The sequence below is a fragment of the Dendrobates tinctorius genome, unplaced genomic scaffold (assembly GCF_039654945.1).
Source record: "Dendrobates tinctorius isolate UK_male_01 unplaced genomic scaffold, ASM3965494v1 ptg000029l, whole genome shotgun sequence".
NCBI classification, from domain to species: domain Eukaryota; kingdom Metazoa; phylum Chordata; class Amphibia; order Anura; family Dendrobatidae; genus Dendrobates; species Dendrobates tinctorius.
Window position 1 is genome coordinate 23,531,004 of NW_027361697.1, and position 20,382 is coordinate 23,551,385.

Consider the following 20,382-nt stretch of genomic DNA (forward strand, 5'->3'; position numbering starts at 1 on the left):
CGTCACTTTGGTCACAGGCAGCTGTGCCATCGAGCGTGTCACATAGCGCTCAGATATCAGTGGGCCGCACACAATCCACAAGTGTCCACTGTCCACAAGTGTACGCAGAGATTCAAAATCTCCATTATCCTCTCGTCACTTTGGTCACAGGCAGCTGTGCCATCGAGCGTGTCACATAGCGCTCAGATATCAGTGGGCCGCACACAATCCACAAGTGTCCAGTGTCCAAAAGTGTACGCAGAGATTCAAAATCTCCATTATCCTCTCGTCACTTTGGTCACAGGCAGCTGTGCCATCGAGCGTGTCACATAGCGCTCAGATATCAGTGGGCCGCACACAATCCACAAGTGTCCACTGTCCACAAGTGTACGCAGAGATTCAAAATCTCCATTATCCTCTCGTCACTTTGGTCACAGGCAGCTGTGCCATCGAGCGTGTCACATAGCGCTCAGATATCAGTGGGCCGCACACAATCCACAAGTGTCCACTGTCCACAAGTGTACGCAGAGATTCAAAATCTCCATTATCCTCTCGTCACTTTGGTCACAGGCAGCTGTGCCATCGAGCGTGTCACATAGCGCTCAGATATCAGTGGGCCGCACACAATCCACAAGTGTCCAGTGTCCAACAGTGTACGCAGAGATTCAAAATCTCCATTATCCTCTCGTCACTTTGGTCACAGGCAGCTGTGCCATCGAGCGTGTCACATAGCGCTCAGATATCAGTGGGCCGCACACAATCCACAAGTGTCCAGTGTCCAAAAGTGTACGCAGAGATTCAAAATCTCCATTATCCTCTCGTCACTTTGGTCACAGGCAGCTGTGCCATCGAGCGTGTCACATAGCGCTCAGATATCAGTGGGCCGCACACAATCCACAAGTGTCCACTGTCCAAAAGTGTACGCAGAGATTCAAAATCTCCATTATCCTCTCGTCACTTTGGTCACAGGCAGCTGTGCCATCGAGCGTGTCACATAGCGCTCAGATAGCAGTGGACCGCACACAATCCACAAGTGTCCAGTGTCCAAAAGTGTACGCAGAGATTCAAAATCTCCATTATCCTCTCGTCACTTTGGTCACAGGCAGGTGTGCCATCGAGCGTGTCACATAGCGCTCAGATATCAGTGGGCCGCACACAATCCACAAGTGTCCACTGTCCACAAGTGTACGCAGAGATTCAAAATCTCCATTATCCTCTCGTCACTTTGGTCACAGGCAGCTGTGCCATCGAGCGTGTCACATAGCGCTCAGATATCAGTGGGCCGCACACAATCCACAAGTGTCCACTGTCCACAAGTGTACGCAGAGATTCAAAATCTCCATTATCCTCTCGTCACTTTGGTCACAGGCAGCTGTGCCATCGAGCGTGTCACATAGCGCTCAGATATCAGTGGGCCGCACACAATCCACAAGTGTCCAGTGTCCAAAAGTGTACGCAGAGATTCAAAATCTCCATTATCCTCTCGTCACTTTGGTCACAGGCAGCTGTGCCATCGAGCGTGTCACATAGCGCTCAGATATCAGTGGGCCGCACACAATCCACAAGTGTCCACTGTCCACAAGTGTACGCAGAGATTCAAAATCTCCATTATCCTCTCGTCACTTTGGTCACAGGCAGCTGTGCCATCGAGCGTGTCACATAGCGCTCAGATATCAGTGGGCCGCACACAATCCACAAGTGTCCACTGTCCACAAGTGTACGCAGAGATTCAAAATCTCCATTATCCTCTCGTCACTTTGGTCACAGGCAGCTGTGCCATCGAGCGTGTCACATAGCGCTCAGATGTCAGTGGGCCGCACACAATCCACAAGTGTCCACTGTCCACAAGTGTACGCAGAGATTCAAAATCTCCATTATCCTCTCGTCACTTTGGTCACAGGCAGCTGTGCCATCGAGCGTGTCACATAGCGCTCAGATATCAGTGGGCCGCACACAATCCACAAGTGTCCACTGTCCAAAAGTGTACGCAGAGATTCAAAATCTCCATTATCCTCTCGTCACTTTGGTCACAGGCAGCTGTGCCATCGAGCGTGTCACATAGCGCTCAGATATCAGTGGGCCGCACACAATCCACAAGTGTCCACCGTCCACAAGTGTACGCAGAGATTCAAAATCTCCATTATCCTCTCGTCACTTTGGTCACAGGCAGCTGTGCCATCGAGCGTGTCACATAGCGCTCAGATATCAGTGGGCCGCACACAATCCACAAGTGTCCACTGTCCACAAGTGTACGCAGAGATTCAAAATCTCCATTATCCTCTCGTCACTTTGGTCACAGGCAGCTGTGCCATCGAGCGTGTCACATAGCGCTCAGATATCAGTGGGCCGCACACAATCCACAAGTGTCCACTGTCCACAAGTGTACGCAGAGATTCAAAATCTCCATTATCCTCTCGTCACTTTGGTCACAGGCAGCTGTGCCATCGAGCGTGTCACATAGTGCTCAGATATCAGTGGGCCGCACACAATCCACAAGTGTCCAGTGTCCAAAAGTGTACGCAGAGATTCAAAATCTCCATTATCCGCTCGTCACTTTGGTCACAGGCAGCTGTGCCATCGAGCGTGTCACATAGCGCTCAGATATCAGTGGGCCGCACACAATCCACAAGTGTCCACTGTCCAAAAGTGTACGCAGAGATTCAAAATCTCCATTATCCTCTCGTCACTTTGGTCACAGGCAGCTGTGCCATCGAGCGTGTCACATAGCGCTCAGATATCAGTGGGCCGCACACAATCCACAAGTGTCCACTGTCCACAAGTGTACGCAGAGATTCAAAATCTCCATTATCCTCTCGTCACTTTGGTCACAGGCAGCTGTGCCATCGAGCGTGTCACATAGCGCTCAGATATCAGTGGGCCGCACACAATCCACAAGTGTCCACTGTCCACAAGTGTACGCAGAGATTCAAAATCTCCATTATCCTCTCGTCACTTTGGTCACAGGCAGCTGTGCCATCGAGCGTGTCACATAGCGCTCAGATATCAGTGGGCCGCACACAATCCACAAGTGTCCACTGTCCAAAAGTGTACGCAGAGATTCAAAATCTCCATTATCCTCTCGTCACTTTGGTCACAGGCAGCTGTGCCATCGAGCGTGTCACATAGCGCTCAGATATCAGTGGGCCGCACACAATCCACAAGTGTCCACTGTCCACAAGTGTACGCAGAGATTCAAAATCTCCATTATCCTCTAGTCACTTTGGTCACAGGCAGCTGTGCCATCGAGCGTGTCACATAGCGCTCAGATATCAGTGGGCCGCACACAATCCACAAGTGTCCACTGTCCACAAGTGTACGCAGAGATTCAAAATCTCCATTATCCTCTCGTCACTTTGGTCACAGGCAGCTGTGCCATCGAGCGTGTCACATAGCGCTCAGATATCAGTGGGCCGCACACAATCCACAAGTGTCCACTGTCCACAAGTGTACGCAGAGATTCAAAATCTCCATTATCCTCTCGTCACTTTGGTCACAGGCAGCTGTGCCATCGAGCGTGTCACATAGCGCTCAGAAATCAGTGGGCCGCACACAATCCACAAGTGTCCAGTGTCCAAAAGTGTACGCAGAGATTCAAAATCTCCATTATCCTCTCGTCACTTTGGTCACAGGCAGCTGTGCCATCGAGCGTGTCACATAGCGCTCAGATATCAGTGGGCCGCACACAATCCACAAGTGTCCACTGTCCACAAGTGTACGCAGAGATTCAAAATCTCCATTATCCTCTCGTCACTTTGGTCACAGGCAGCTGTGCCATCGAGCGTGTCACATAGCGCTCAGATATCAGTGGGCCGCACACAATCCACAAGTGTCCAGTGTCCAAAAGTGTACGCAGAGATTCAAAATCTCCATTATCCTCTCGTCACTTTGGTCACAGGCAGCTGTGCCATCGAGCGTGTCACATAGCGCTTAGATATCAGTGGGCCGCACACAATCCACAAGTGTCCACTGTCCACAAGTGTACGCAGAGATTCAAAATCTCCATTATCCTCTCGTCACTTTGGTCACAGGCAGCTGTGCCATCGAGCGTGTCACATAGCGCTCAGATATCAGTGGGCCGCACACAATCCACAAGTGTCCATTGTCCACAAGTGTGCGCAGAGATTCAAAATCTCCATTATCCTCTCGTCACTTTGGTCACAGGCAGCTGTGCCATCGAGCGTGTCACATAGCGCTCAGATATCAGTGGGCCGCACACAATCCACAAGTGTCCAGTGTCCAAAAGTGTACGCAGAGATTCAAAATCTCCATTATCCTCTCGTCACTTTGGTCACAGGCAGCTGTGCCATCGAGCGTGTCACATAGCGCTCAGATATCAGTGGGCCGCACACAATCCACAAGTGTCCACTGTCCACAAGTGTACGCAGAGATTCAAAATCTCCATTATCCTCTCGTCACTTTGGTCACAGGCAGCTGTGCCATCGAGCGTGTCACATAGCGCTCAGATATCAGTGGGCCGCACACAATCCACAAGTGTCCAGTGTCCAAAAGTGTACGCAGAGATTCAAAATCTCCATTATCCTCTCGTCACTTTGGTCACAGGCAGCTGTGCCATCGAGCGTGTCACATAGCGCTCAGATATCAGTGGGCCGCACACAATCCACAAGTGTCCAGTGTCCAAAAGTGTACGCAGAGATTCAAAATCTCCATTATCCTCTCGTCACTTTGGTCACAGGCAGCTGTGCCATCGAGCGTGTCACATAGCGCTCAGATATCAGTGGGCCGCACACAATCCACAAGTGTCCAGTGTCCAAAAGTGTACGCAGAGATTCAAAATCTCCATTATCCTCTCGTCACTTTGGTCACAGGCAGCTGTGCCATCGAGCGTGTCACATAGCGCTCAGATATCAGTGGGCCGCACACAATCCACAAGTGTCCACTGTCCACAAGTGTACGCAGAGATTCAAAATCTCCATTATCCTCTCGTCACTTTGGTCACAGGCAGCTGTGCCATCGAGCGTGTCACATAGCGCTCAGATATCAGTGGGCCGCACACAATCCACAAGTGTCCACTGTCCAAAAGTGTACGCAGAGATTCAAAATCTCCATTATCCTCTCGTCACTTTGGTCACAGGCAGCTGTGCCATCGAGCGTGTCACATAGCGCTCAGATATCAGTGGGCCGCACACAATCCACAAGTGTCCACTGTCCACAAGTGTACGCAGAGATTCAAAATCTCCATTATCCTCTCGTCACTTTGGTCACAGGCAGCTGTGCCATCGAACGTGTCACATAGCGCTCAGATATCAGTGGGCCGCACACAATCCACAAGTGTCCACTGTCCACAAGTGTGTGCAGAAATTCTAAAACTCCCCTGTCCTATAGACACCTTGTACCTTGTTTTACATTACTATATAGTTTGTTGGATTTTGTCTACATTTCTACCAAAAATGAGGAAGGCTGGTGGAAGAGGCCGTGGAATTGGGCGGGGGTTGGCAGCTGGTAATGATGGTGTTGGTGGTGGATCTGATGGTAGTGGCAAGAGCAAAATAGGACCGAATGCAGGAGGTGCTGACCCTGCGTCATCGTCTGGCTACATAAGGCCTCGAACGCTTAGTTTTCTAGGATTTGGCAAACCGCTTTTAAAGGCAGAGCATCAGGAAAAAGTTTTGTCTTACATTGCTGACTCAGCCTCCAGCTCTATCGCCTCCTCTTCTTCAGTTGTAAAAAGTAAAAGCACTGAGTCGTCATTGGAGGCTCATGTTCATGAACCACACCTTTCCTTGTGTCCTTCACCCCAACCAAGATTGAAGGATGACGCAGGCCATACTACTGATTACTCCATGGAGCTGTTTTCACATACCATGCCTGGATTATCAAGTCAAATGGTGAATTACCCAGGCCAAGATGAATCTGACATGGAGTGCACTGATGCACAGCCGCTGATGGATGATTCTGCTGGTACATTCACTCAGAGCACTACATTGTCCTCGCAGTGTACAGAGCCAGATTTTGACCCTGATGAGACTCAGGTGCCCCTTCCCGCACACTATACCACCATACACGGTGACACAGAGAAAGGTGCACATGACATAGAAGAGGAGGTGATGGATGACCCAGTTGTTGACCCAGATTGGCATCCATTGGGGGAAGAGGGTGCTGCTTCCAATAGCTCAGATGAGGAGCATCCACAGCAGACATCGACATCGCAACAGCTGTTATCTGGCAGGCCCGGAGCACTCCAAAGACAGGTTCCAAACATCAAAAGAGTTGCTGGACAGCTTGTCCAGAGGGTCAAAAGATCACAGCGTGCTAGGCCGCAAAATGTCTGCCAAAGTAGGAAGAGTGCAGTGTGGCACTTTTTTGAACAAAATCCTCATGATCAGGCCAAGGTTATCTGTAAGAAGTGCGCAAAGACCTTTAGCCGAGGGAAAAATCTGAAAAATTTGAATACCAGTTGCATGCTTAGACATTTAACCAGCATGCACTTGCAAGCGTGGACACAACACCAAACCTCAAGTGCCACATGTGCAACTGATCACAACGAAGGTAGTCAGCAACGCTACATTGTTTCCCCCACTGTAAGCCCACCGGTTAGCACAGCAGCAAATGTTGAGGTGTCGTTGCAAGGCCACAGCAGTCAGGGAATCCCACTGTTATATCAACGAAAGACTGATTCTAGGCCATCAGAAAGAACACCAACTCCATCACCATCATCAACCCTCTCTCAGTCCGCCCTGTCCACCGCTACTTCCACCATATGCAGCTCTCAAGTCCAGCTCACCCTCCCACACACTATGAGTAGGTCAAGAAAGTACTCAGTCTCTCATCCGCGTACACTGGGTTTGAACGCCCACATTGCCAAACTAATCTCGTTTGAGATGATGCCCTTTCGGTTGGTGGAAAGCACAGCTTTCCGCGAACTCATGGCCTATGCAGTACCACGCTATGACCTACCCAGTCGCCACTTCTTCTCTCGCAAAGCCATCCCAGCCCTCCACCATCATGTGAAAGACCGCATTGTCCATGCACTCAAGCAGTCAGTGAGCGGAAAGGTGCACCTCACAACTGATGCATGGTCCAGTCGGCATGGCCAGGGCCGTTACGTGTCCATCACTGCGCACTGGGTTAATGTGGTGGATGCAGGGTCCACAGGGGACAGCGGTGGTGGGACAGTGCTGCCTAGCCCACGGTATAGGAAACAGTTGGCTGTAGGCGTTCGACCCTCCTCCTCCTCCTCCTCCTCCAGAAGCGACAGCTCGTCCACAGAGCGCAGTCGTACGAGCACTCCATCTGCAGCTGCCACTGTTGCACACGATGTGTCCCCCTATCGAGCAGCTAGTGGAAAGCGTCAGCAGGCTGTGTTGCAGATGATGTGTTTGGGCGACAGACACACCGCCGAGGTGCTGGCCGAGTACTTGAAGCGACAAACTGAGTCATGGCTGGGCAGTGTACATCTTGAGGCAGGCAAGGTAGTTAGTGATAACGGCCGTAATTTTGTGGCAGCCATAGCCCTTTCAAAACTCAGCCACATACCTTGCTTGGCTCACACCTTGAACCTGGTGGTGCAGTGCTTCCTCAAAAATTATCCGGAGTTAACAGCCCTGCTCCAGAAGGTGCGAAGACTGTGCGCGCACATCCGCCGGTCGCCTGTGCACTCCGTTCGTATGCAGAAGCTGCAGCGATTGCTCCACCTTCCCAACCACCGCCTCATTATCGACATTGCAACAAGGTGGAACTCCACCCTGCACATGGTGGAGCGGCTGTGCGAGCAGAGGCAGGCCATAATGCATTTGTGGGAGGATACACGGCCAGGCACTTTGAGAGCAGACATGGAATTGACAGGCGTGCAGTGGTCGAAGCTGAAAGACCTTTGTAAAGTCCTTCAGTGTTTTGAGGAATGCACACGGCTGGTAAGCGCAGACGACGCCATCCTAAGCATGAGCATCCCACTTATGCGTCTGCTCATGCAAACTTTGACGCACCTTAAGGAGCAGGCGTCTGCAGCCAATGTTGATGAGGAGGAAGAGGAGGAGGGAATCCTTGATGACATTCAGCCATTGTCTGCTCAGGGACCTCTCCTGGACGAGGTGGAGGAAGAAGAGGAGGAGGAGGAGGAGGAGGATGATGGGGATGATTACTTAGGGGAGGAGGATGCATCTCGTGGGGCAAGTGAAAATGTTGGCGTGGCAAGGTCTGGTACAGGGTTTGTGCGTGACTGGAGGGATGTGGATTTGCCAGAAAGTGCTCCTCCACCCAGCACTCGCAGTGCATCATTGACACCGGGAACATTGGCCCACATGTCAGATTATGCCTTGCGGATCCTAAAAAGGGACCCCCGCATTGCCAAAATGATGAACGATGACGACTACTGGTTGGCCAGCATCCTGGATCCACGCTATAAAGGCAAATTACAAAACTTCATGCCACAGGAGAACCTTGACCTAATATTGGCTAATAAACAAGCAACTCTGGTAAATCGGTTGCTTGAGGCATTCCCAGCACACAGCAGCGGTGATGGTTCTCACACGAGCCGTACGGGCCGGGGGCAGCTTGGCAGAGGTGTTCGTGGTGCACACAGCAGAAGTGGCGTTGGAGACAGGGGTTTCATGACAATGTTGTGGACTGATTTTTCAAATACCGCTCACACAACTGGTAATACTGCATCGATGGAAAGTGACAGGAGACAGCAGTTGTCAACTGTGGTTACAAACTACTTTTCCTCCCATATCGATGTTCTCCCACACAGGTCATTCCCCTTTGACTATTGGGCCGCTAAACTGGACACCTGGCCTGAATTGGCCCAATATGCCTTACAGGAGCTCGCTTGCCCAGCTGCAAGTGTGCTATCGGAAAGAGTCTTCAGTGCAGCTGGATCAATCCTGACAGAAAAAAGGACCCGTCTGTCAACCCAAAATGTGGATGATCTAACCTTCATTAAAATGAACCACGCATGGGTTTCCAAGGATTTTGTCCCACCTTCCCCTGATGACACATAGGGTGACAGAAAAATGGCTTGCTTTGGTCCACCTCTTCCTGGTACTTCACCTATTTCGCCTTTTGCATCAGTTGAATGTCCAACATCAACATATGCCACTTTCTAAAACTCCCTAACTGTGCTGCCTCCCCCCCATGGCCGGGGTCACCACCTAGCGCACGACACCGTGCGAGTGCCGTTGCCCTGGACAGGTGGGTAGGCCGACTCTTGGGCGCGGGCACTGGCACAGGGTCCCTCATAGTGCAATCAAGTGTCTCTGACGGTGGTGGTGCACACCCGCCGTCAGACACACCGCTGTACTATGAGGGGCCCAGTGCCAGTACCGACGCCCACGAGTGGGCCCCCCTTGCTTGGCCAGGGCCCCAGCATTTGCAATCTTTACCTCTCCCTGCTCCTCCGCTGTGTAATCTGGGCCGTCAAATCCATACTGTGCCTGACACCGTCTGAGCCTGCCTCCTGAGACATATATTTTGAATGTGTACGCTATCCATACATGTTATCCGGGGATACGGTACCCTTTCTAACCTTTGTGCAATGACGTGCAATCCATACTGGGCCTAACACCGTCTGAGCCTGCCTCATGCTGTATAGACATATATTTTGAATGTGTACGCTATCCATACATGTTATCCGGGGATATGGTACCCCTTCTAACCTTTGTGCAATGACGTGCAATCCATACTGGGCCTAACACCGTCTGAGCCTGCCTCATGCTGTATAGACATATATTTTGAATGTGTACGCTATCCATACATGTTATCCAGGGATACGGTACCCTTTCTAACCTTTGTGCAATGACGTGCAATCCATACTGGGCCTAACACCGTCTGAGCCTGCCTCATGCTGTATAGACATATATTTTGAATGTGTACGCTATCCATACATGTTATCCGGGGATACGGTACCCCTTCTAACCTTTGTGCAATGACGTGCAATCCATACTGGGCCTAACACCGTCTGAGCCTGCCTCATGCTGTATAGACATATATTTTGAATGTGTACGCTATCCATACATGTTATCCGGGGATACGGTACCCCTTCTAACCTTTGTGCAATGACGTGCAATCCATACTGGGCCTAACACCGTCTGAGCCTGCCTCATGCTGTATAGACATATATTTTGAATGTGTACGCTATCCATACATGTTATCCAGGGATACGGTACCCTTTCTAACCTTTGTGCAATGACGTGCAATCCATACTGGGCCTAACACCGTCTGAGCCTGCCTCATGCTGTATAGACATACAGTGGGGAAAAAAAGTATTTAGTCAGTCAGCAATAGTGCAAGTTCCACCACTTAAAAAGATGAGAGGCGTCTGTAATTTACATCATAGGTAGACCTCAACTATGGGAGACAAACTGAGAAAAAAAAATCCAGAAAATCACATTATCTGTTTTTTTTTCATTTTATTTGCATATTATGGTGGAAAATAAGTATTTGGTCAGAAACAAGCAATCAAGATTTCTGGCTCTCACAGACCTGTAACTTCTTCTTTAAGAGTCTCCTCTTTCCTCCACTCATTACCTGTAGTAATGGCACCTGTTTAAACTTGTTATCAGTATAAAAAGACACCTGTGCACACCCTCAAACAGTCTGACTCCAAACTCCACTATGGTGAAGACCAAAGAGCTGTCAAAGGACACCAGAAACAAAATTGTAGCCCTGCACCAGGCTGGGAAGACTGAATCTGCAATAGCCAACCAGCTTGGAGTGAAGAAATCAGCTGTGGGAGCAATAATTAGAAAATGGAAGACATACAAGACCACTGATAATCTCCCTCGATCTGGTGCTCCACGCAAAATCCCACCCCGTGGGGTCAGAATGATCACAAGAACGGTGAGCAAAAATCCCAGAACCACGCGGGGGGACCTAGTGAATGAACTGCAGAGAGCTGGGACCAATGTAACAAGGCCTACCATAAGTAACACACTACGCCACCATGGACTCAGATCCTGCAGTGCCAGACGTGTCCCACTGCTTAAGCCTGTACATGTCCGGGCCCGTCTGAAGTTTGCTAGAGAGCATTTGGATGATCCAGAGGAGTTTTGGGAGAATGTCCTATGGTCTGATGAAACCAAACTGGAACTGTTTGGTAGAAACACAACTTGTCGTGTTTGGAGGAAAAAGAATACTGAGTTGCATCCATCAAACACCATACCTACTGTAAAGCATGGTGGTGGAAACATCATGCTTTGGGGCTGTTTCTCTGCAAAGGGGCCAGGACGACTGATCCGGGTACATGAAAGAATGAATGGGGCCATGTATCTTGAGATTTTGAGTGCAAACCTCCTTCCATCAGCAAGGGCATTGAAGATGAAACGTGGCTGGGTCTTTCAACATGACAATGATCCAAATCACACCGCCAGGGCAACGAAGGAGTGGCTTCGTAAGAAGCATTTCAAGGTCCTGGAGTGGCCTAGCCAGTCTCCAGATCTCAACCCTATAGAAAACCTTTGGAGGGAGTTGAAAGTCCGTGTTGCCAAGCGAAAAGCCAAAAACATCACTGCTCTAGAGGAGATCTGCATGGAGGAATGGGCCAACATACCAACAACAGTGTGTGGCAACCTTGTGAAGACTTACAGAAAATGTTTGACCTCTGTCATTGCCAACAAAGGATATATCACAAAGTATTGAGATGAAATTTTGTTTCTGACCAAATACTTATTTTCCACCATAATATGCAAATAAAATGAAAAAAAAAACAGACAATGTGATTTTCTGGATTTTTTTTTCTCAGTTTGTCTCCCATAGTTGAGGTCTACCTATGATGTAAATTACAGACACCTCTCATCTTTTTAAGTGGTGGAACTTGCACTATTGCTGACTGACTAAATACTTTTTTTCCCCACTGTATATTTTGAATGTGTACGCTATCCATACATGTTATCCAGGGATACGGTACCCCTTCTAACCTTTGTGCAATGACGTGCAATCCATACTGGGCCTAACACCGTCTGAGCCTGCCTCATGCTGTATAGACATATATTTTGAATGTGTACGCTATCCATACATGTTATCCGGGGATACGGTACCCCTTCTAACCTTTGTGCAATGACGTGCAATCCATACTGGGCCTAACACCGTCTGAGCCTGCCTCATGCTGTATAGACATATAGTTTGAATGTGTACGCTATCCATACATGTTATCCGGGGATACGGTACCCCTTCTAACCTTTGTGCAATGACGTGCAATCCATACTGGGCCTAACACCGTCTGAGCCTGCCTCATGCTGTATAGACATATATTTTGAATGTGTACGCTATCCATACATGTTATCCGGGGATACGGTACCCCTTCTAACCTTTGTGCAATGACGTGCAATCCATACTGGGCCTAACACCGTCTGAGCCTGCCTCATGCTGTATAGACATATATTTTGAATGTGTACGCTATCCATACATGTTATCCAGGGATACGGTACCCTTTCTAACCTTTGTGCAATGACGTGCAATCCATACTGGGCCTAACACCGTCTGAGCCTGCCTCATGCTGTATAGACATATATTTTGAATGTGTACGCTATCCATACATGTTATCCGGGGATACGGTACCCCTTCTAACCTTTGTGCAATGACGTGCAATCCATACTGGGCCTAACACCATCTGAGCCTGCCTCATGCTGTATAGACATATATTTTGAATGTGTACGCTATCCATACATGTTATCCGGGGATACGGTACCCCTTCTAACCTTTGTGCAATGACGTGCAATCCATACTGGGCCTAACACCGTCTGAGCCTGCCTCATGCTGTATAGACATATATTTTGAATGTGTACACTATCCATACATGTTATCCGGGGATACGGTACCCCTTCTAACCTTTGTGCAATGACGTGCAATCCATACTGGGCCTAACACCGTCTGAGCCTGCCTCATGCTGTATAGACATATATTTTGAATGTGTACGCTATCCATACATGTTATCCGGGGATACGGTACCCCTTCTAACCTTTGTGCAATGACGTGCAATCCATACTGGGCCTAACACCGTCTGAGCCTGCCTCATGCTGTATAGACATATATTTTGAATGTGTACGCTATCCATACATGTTATCCGGGGATACGGTACCCCTTCTAACCTTTGTGCAATGACGTGCAATCCATACTGGGCCTAACACCATCTGAGCCTGCCTCATGCTGTATAGACATATATTTTGAATGTGTACGCTATCCATACATGTTATCCGGGGATACGGTACCCCTTCTAACCTTTGTGCAATGACGTGCAATCCATACTGGGCCTAACACCGTCTGAGCCTGCCTCATGCTGTATAGACATATATTTTGAATGTGTACGCTATCCATACATGTTATCCAGGGATACGGTACCCTTTCTAACCTTTGTGCAATCACGTGCAATCCATACTGGGCGTGAGAACGGCTGGCGAGCTGTTAAGCAAGCTACAGCACCTGTCCAGACAAGTACAGGGATTCCCTAGCGAGGAGACTTATTTGATTGTTTTCTATGTTGGGACAGCAATTTTTGGGGAGCACTATACTCTGGAGAATGATAGATGGGGCCCACCATACACTGGAACATTCTAAAGGTGGACATCAGACACTGGAGCAGCATTTACAGGGCCCATTATACACTAGAGCAGTAGAAATGGGGGCCCATTATGTTTGGAGCATTATTTGGGCCCATAAGACAGTGGAGCTTCATCCATGGGGACCAACATATACTGTAGCATTATGTGGAGCTCATCATATACTGTTTCAAACATTATATGGGACCAATGATTTTGTATGGAGAAATAGATGGGCCTCGTCATGAGATGTAAAAAGTGAGGTATTTTTCATTGTACTATACCGCTATTTCTCTGCCCTATCGGAGCATGATGAGTTGTGGTATGTGTTAAAGGGGCGCTCTTTCGCCCAGGGCACATGAAAACCTGCAGCCAGCCCTCCCCCCCAACAAATTTAGCCAAATAACCCCCATTTTTCAGTGCGTAACTTGTATTATCAAGTTAATTAAGGTTGACAAGCTTAAGTAAGATAATGATCCTAAGTAAGATAATGATCCTAATGGCCTAATGGCCACGGGGGGGAAAACTAACTTTAAGCAAACAGCTTAAAGGAAAACAAAGGTTACATGTGCTTTTATCTGTCACAATCCAACATGGATCGTGACATTTAGAAAGGCCGACCAGAATTCTGTCTACACAGAGTGTTGATTAATATGGTCATTCCTTAATGCAATAATTCGTGTTCACAAAATATCATCGTTATCGGCAGCACATCATCTGGATACCCAGGACAATGTCATGCCAATAATTAAACATTTTATCTGTCATGATTGATCTAGTTACACAATGAATGAGCTTTATGCCCATGTGTTGGGGTGATAGCAAGTATGTTTACACAAGCCAATAATTGGTGAACACGTGTTCTGTTAAACGCTCGTTACTGATTATTGGCTTTTCTAAATGGGCCTCTATGTCCTACTTTTTGTTTGAACTACTCACCATTCATGAGGCCAAACCTAATTAATTTGTACCACTATTCATTGACTTATTTAGTGAAGAGTGTGAGTTGCTTTTTTATCAGAATTCTGAATAAGTGGATGTTCTTATTCTGACAATATATCCGCAATGTTTTGGTTTTTCCTTCCAAGTATGGTTTGTAAGACAGAGACAATACTGAGATCTGTAAAGGAAGAAGTCACTTTATTATTGTTATAAGAAATAGAGATGCACAGTGTTTATTTTCCCCATCTTAGATATTCTGGTTACAAACTGCGACAGCCTTCATTTACACATTAAAATATAATCTGTTTATTTACAAATAACAGGTAAAACCGGCGTTTCTTATAAGGCTGACGGTAAAACTAATTCAGACTTCTCTTCATATCTAAGTGATCTAAGGAGTCGAAATTCAGTTTCATCAGCTCCACCAGTAAAGAGACTAAAGGTAACATGATCAAAAAGGCAGGATGGGAAAATTCAAAGAACATGTCATTACATAAAATGGCTTTTGCGACATCAGCACATGGATTACTTAATGAATCTTACATTAGCTGGGATAGTTAAACTAACGTCATGCAGAGAGAGCAGCTAGCGTGCCATGCGGAAAAGCAGACCCCCACTGTGGCATCCACAACAGCATGAGTCGGGTATCTGATGTTTATGAGGTAGAGACGTCTCTCACATTAGGTCTCTGTGCTCAGTATTTTTCAGCAGAGCAGTAATTGTTTCCTTTAATTCATGCCTGTGAACTCAATTTCACTGAATGATGAAAGAATGGTGATCTAGAATGAAGACTAAAGCTGCATTATCATACTATTTTGAACATATGGCAAAGCTCCATATAATAAATGCTTTAACAACAGTAAGTCCAGATATTTCAATTGTGACATGATCTTATTATACATGTAAAGACCCAGATTTTTATTTATGGACACATATGCCACTTCTAAAGCACAGCAAGAGCACCACTTAGTACATTATGTGATCTGTCTTTGCTAACCAATCTACCTTATTTTAAGGGGTAATCGATTGTTCTAGATTGTGGGGAGCCCCATCGTTATCAGGGGGAGGGCTGTAGTCAACAACTGAAACCATGATATCGCATGCCAGGGTATATGCTAAAAACAATGTGTTAGCTGTGCCCATGCAAGAGGAACAGCCGGATACACAGTCGCAGAAGGGCTGTATGACCATATTGCCAATTGTTATTGCGTACCTGGGTGTGTGCATTAATGTACAGAACATACCGTACAAATGTCTGTATGTGTTGTGAGAATCATGTGGGAATAGTGGATGAGGGCAGGTATATCTCGCCCAGATTCCTTTCCTATGTGGCCTAGTCTGGTCAGTATCGCACCTGCTTACTAATGGATAATGGGAGGTGGATATAAAAGGATGCCAGGTGGTTGTGTGAGTGTCTCAGCCTGGGAACACAGAGAGCCTGTCTGTGTGAGAGACACACGTGAGTGAAAGCAGTGCCCACTGCAACTGTGGTTTGGCTGGACGGGAGAAGCCTGCCAGTTGGTAGTTAGGTTGTCCATTGTTTAGTTAGTGCCGGACAGGCAAGAATTTGTTTTATGTTTTATTTCTTTATGCATTGCTTTCACCATTAATAAACCTGACCCAGTGTCAGTTATACCCGAATCCCAGCTCTGCGCCTGAGTTTCATGCTGAACGCACGTGACCTTTGACCCCCGCAAAGGCGATCCCGGAGTGTTTTATCACAGTGTTTAATTTAAAAATAAATAAGATAAGCAGTGTAAAATTAAGTAATGTTAAAATGTAGAGTAAAAAAAAAACACACTTTTTAAATTAAGACAAAATATTGTATGGATGTATTATGTGTCCCGGCAATCGTAACCTGTGCAATAAATTAATTAACATCATGTAGAAGAGTTTTTCATTACTACAATATTGATCCTTTGGACAAGTGATAAATATGAGATTAGTGGGGGCTGACACACAACACCCTAATGATTAATAGTTACCTGCCTTCAGCTGCCGGAAGTACACAGTGTATGGAGCGGAATGGCATAGGTTTCTACACTTAGTGGTAGTGCAGATGAGTTCCTATTCTAATGAATAACTAGACAGTGTACAGAGCAGTGCTGTTATAGATTGTAAGTAGTGATGAGCGAGTATACTCGTTGCTTGGGTTTTTCCGAGCGTGCTCGGGTGTCCTCCGAGTATTTTGGCGTGCTCGGAGATTTAGTTTCCCTCGTCTTATCTGCATGATTTGCGACTTGCAGACAGGCTGAATACATGTGTGGAATGCCTGTTTGTTAGGGAATTCCCACATGTATTCAGCCTGTCTGCAAGTCGCAAATCATGTAGATAAGGCAGCGAAAACTTAATCTCCGAGCACACCAAAATACTCGGAGGACACCCGAGCATCGAATATACTTGCTCATCACTAATGGTAAGCTCTTCAAAAAGGTCCCTTAGAGTGGTTTCACATTAGCGTTTAAGGCTGCAGCGTCTGCCTGCGCACGGCCGCCGCTAAGCCCCGCCCCTGCCGCGCCTACGCCGGTAGCTCCGCCTATGGGCGCCTGATGCTGCATGCGTCCCCTATCATTAGCACTGGGGACGCAGCCCATGCGCAGGTATGCGTTTGGCGGCGCATGCGTCCTTTTGACGGGTGCGCCGACCAGCGCCAAACGCAACCTGTTGCAATTTGGTGCGCTCAGCGCACCGTCAAAAGGACGCATGCGCCGCCAAATGCATACCTGCGCACGGCCTGTGTCCCCAGTGCTAAAGATAGGGGACACAGGACGCATGCAGCGTCATGCGCCCGTAGGCGGAGCTACCGGCGGAGGCGTGGCAGGGGGCAGGGCTTAGCGGCGGCCATGCGCAGGCCGACGCTGCGGCCTTAAATGCTAATGTGAAACCACCCTTACTCCTCTCGTTCCATTGTAGTATTTTGCCTTACTCTGTAATGTCTATATTGTTTGTACATGTACAGGTGCTTCTCACAAAATTAGAGTATCATCAAAAAGTTAATTTATTTCAATTCTTCAATACAAAAATTGTATATTGCAACATTATAAACAGAGTGATCTATTTCAAGTGTTTATTTCTGTTAATGTTGATGATTATGGCTTACAGCCAATGAAAACCCAAAAGTCATTTTCTCAGTAAATTAGTATAATTAACAAAAACATCTGCAAAGGCTTCCTAAGTGTTTAAAAAGGTCCCTTAGTCTGTTTCAGTAGCTCCACAATCATGGGGAAGACTGCTGACTTGACAGATGTCCAGAAGGCAGTCATTGACACTCCACAAGGAGGATAGGCCACAAAAGGTCATTTCTAAATAGGCTGGCTGTTATGACTAGGTAACTGAGGAGGATAATGGGGGAATAGACTAGGCAACCAGATAACAAGAGAGGTTGGTAGCTTAGCGGATTGCACACCCCTAAACTGACAACACAACTAGAATTAGCCGTGGGACGTACCTACGATGCCCTAGACACCTCGGCACAGCCACAGAATTACAGAATTAGCTAAGCCTAAAAAGAGAAATGGGAAAGCTAAACTACCCCGGAGTAGAACCCCAAAGGAATAGATAGCCCCTGAACATATATTGCCAGTGAGACAAGATGAAGCACAAAACACAGGCAGAGAATAGAGTAAGCAAATGATGGGGCCCAAACTGTCTAGATAGAACAGGAAAGGAAAGGATACTGTCTGCAATCACGCAAAAAATCCTAAGAAAAATGCAACACGTCTGATATACAAAAATACTGAGACCACACAACCTCTCCCCCACTAAATCAGAACTCAGGTGTGAACTGGTTACTAAAAAGACTAACATACGCTGTGGCATATGGACAGCGTCCAGCACAGGTCCCAACAGGGAATGAGGCTGAACTCACATCAGCTAAGCAAAAATCAGACAAGCAAAAATGGATCCAATGCAAAAAAAGATTCAAGAAGACAAATAACTTATCTGAAAGATGCAGGACGGAGCAGGAGACAAGCAGACTTCAAAATATGCTCAGGAAGCAAACAAAATCACTGGCAAGAACTGAGGGAAGGTTATTCACTTAAATCTCCCCAGTCTGTAACACCTGACCTCCAATCATCCTGCTCAGGTGATTGACTTCTGTCAGCTAGAACAGCTCCATTACCAGCAGCAACCACCAAAGGGAGCCAAAACTCAGAATCCAGATAAAAAGTGTTCACAACAGCTGGCTGTTCACAGAGTTCTGTATCCAAGCATATTATTGGAAAGTGGAGTGGAAAGAAAGTGTGGTAGAAAAAGGTGCACAAGCAACCGGGATAACCGCAGCCTTGAAAGGATTGTTAAAAAAAGGCCATTCAAAAATTTTGAGGGAGATTCACAAGGAGTGGACTGCTGCTGGAGTCATTGCTTCAAGAGACATAGCCAGGACATGGGCTACAAGTGTCGCATTCCTTGTGTTATGACCAATAGACAACACCAGAAGCGTCTTACCTGGGCCAAGGAGAAAAAGAACTAGACTGTTGTCAGTGGTCCAAGGTGTTGTTTTCAGATGAAAGTAAATTTTGTATTTGATTTGGAAATCAAGGTCCCAGAGTCTGGAGAAAGAGTGGAGAGGCCACAATCCAAGCTGCTTGAGGTGTAGTGTGAAGTTTCCACAATCAGTGATGGTTTGGGGGGCCATGTCATCTGCTGGTGTAGGTTCATTGTGTTTTATCAAGACCAAAGTCAGCGCAGCCATCTACCAGGAAATTTTAGAGCACTTCATGCTTCCCTCTGCCAACACGGTTTTTTGGAGATGGAAATTTCATTCTCCAGCAGGACTTGGCACCTGTCCACACTGCCAAAAGTACCAATATCTAGTTTAAAAACAACATCATTGTGCTTGATTGGCCAGCAAACTTGCCTGACTTTAACCCCATAGAGAATCTATAGGGTATTGTCAAGAAGAAGATGAGAGACACCAGACCCAACAATGCAGACAAGCTGACGGCTGCTATCAAAGCAACCTAGGCTTCCATAACACCTCAGCAGTGTCACAGGCTGATCGACTGATCATAGGCTGATTTGTGATGAGCTCAGAAGTATAGTGACCGAAACACTCGCTCCTGTGATAAAACAGGCAGGGAAATATGTTACCTCAGAAAGCAGCAGCTGCGAGCTCTTGCAGTCTCATGTAAGTATACTCAATTATTATAAGTGATTTACACTCAATTATTATAAATGACTTATATGATTACTCCACTGGCCAGTAGCTGTAGAATGTGATTACCATCAACTAGAGCACTTCTGCCTGATTGGACACCGCAAATAAGACAGTGCATAGCAGGGGAACCTTTTTTATCACAGCCACTTATTTTGGTACTTATATTTATTCCACGATCTGTTAATAGTTTTTGGGACAAGCCCATTAAGGAACTGAACGGTCCTTCTGTTCTCCATACTACCACAAAAGAACACCAACCAACCTTATAAAAAAAAAAGCAACCCGTTGAAAAATATTTGTGTATTTTGTTAATATAGATAAAATGGATGGTACACTTTAGAGCTCAAGTTATTTTGAAATTGTTGTTTTACATATTTAGTTCCCAAAAGTGTTTATATACTTGGTGTGTTTTTTTCTATAATATAAATCATTATATTTTCTAGATGATGATGCAAAATGAGCCAAAAAATGTAAATCTGGAAAAGTTTGTCTTCATCCCTAAAGCTTCTATGACAGAGTTTTCACGGTGATTACAAATTATATTTAAACTTCTATGTATGATTATAGAATTGAGTGGTCAATTCACAGCTTCATTATTCCTTTGAGTGTGCATTTCATACATTGTCATATCCAAGGCTGATCTACACCATCACATTTCCACTTGCATTCTTAATCAGTGATCAAGCCTTAATCCGGCCTCCTTCACCTTTTTGTTTTCTCATACAAATTCTTAGCTCTAATCCAGAAATTTCAAACGTAGATTTGTTTATCTGTACAACTCCTTTAAATTCATCCAATGGCCCCACCTCATTA

At 46.7% G+C, this 20,382-nt stretch overlaps 1 protein-coding gene across 1 annotated transcript in view; it reads left to right on the top strand.

Moving 5' to 3' along the window:
• HFM1 (helicase for meiosis 1) overlaps positions 1 to 20,099 on the top strand; it is a 307,691-nt gene extending 287,592 nt beyond the window's left edge. The window contains exons 30-31 of the mRNA XM_073571760.1: positions 14,732 to 14,850; positions 20,013 to 20,099. Of these exons, the coding sequence (XP_073427861.1) occupies positions 14,732 to 14,850; positions 20,013 to 20,099 (206 nt within the window). The remainder of the gene's footprint in view (positions 1 to 14,731; positions 14,851 to 20,012) is intronic.
• The last annotated feature ends 283 nt before the right edge of the window (positions 20,100 to 20,382 follow it).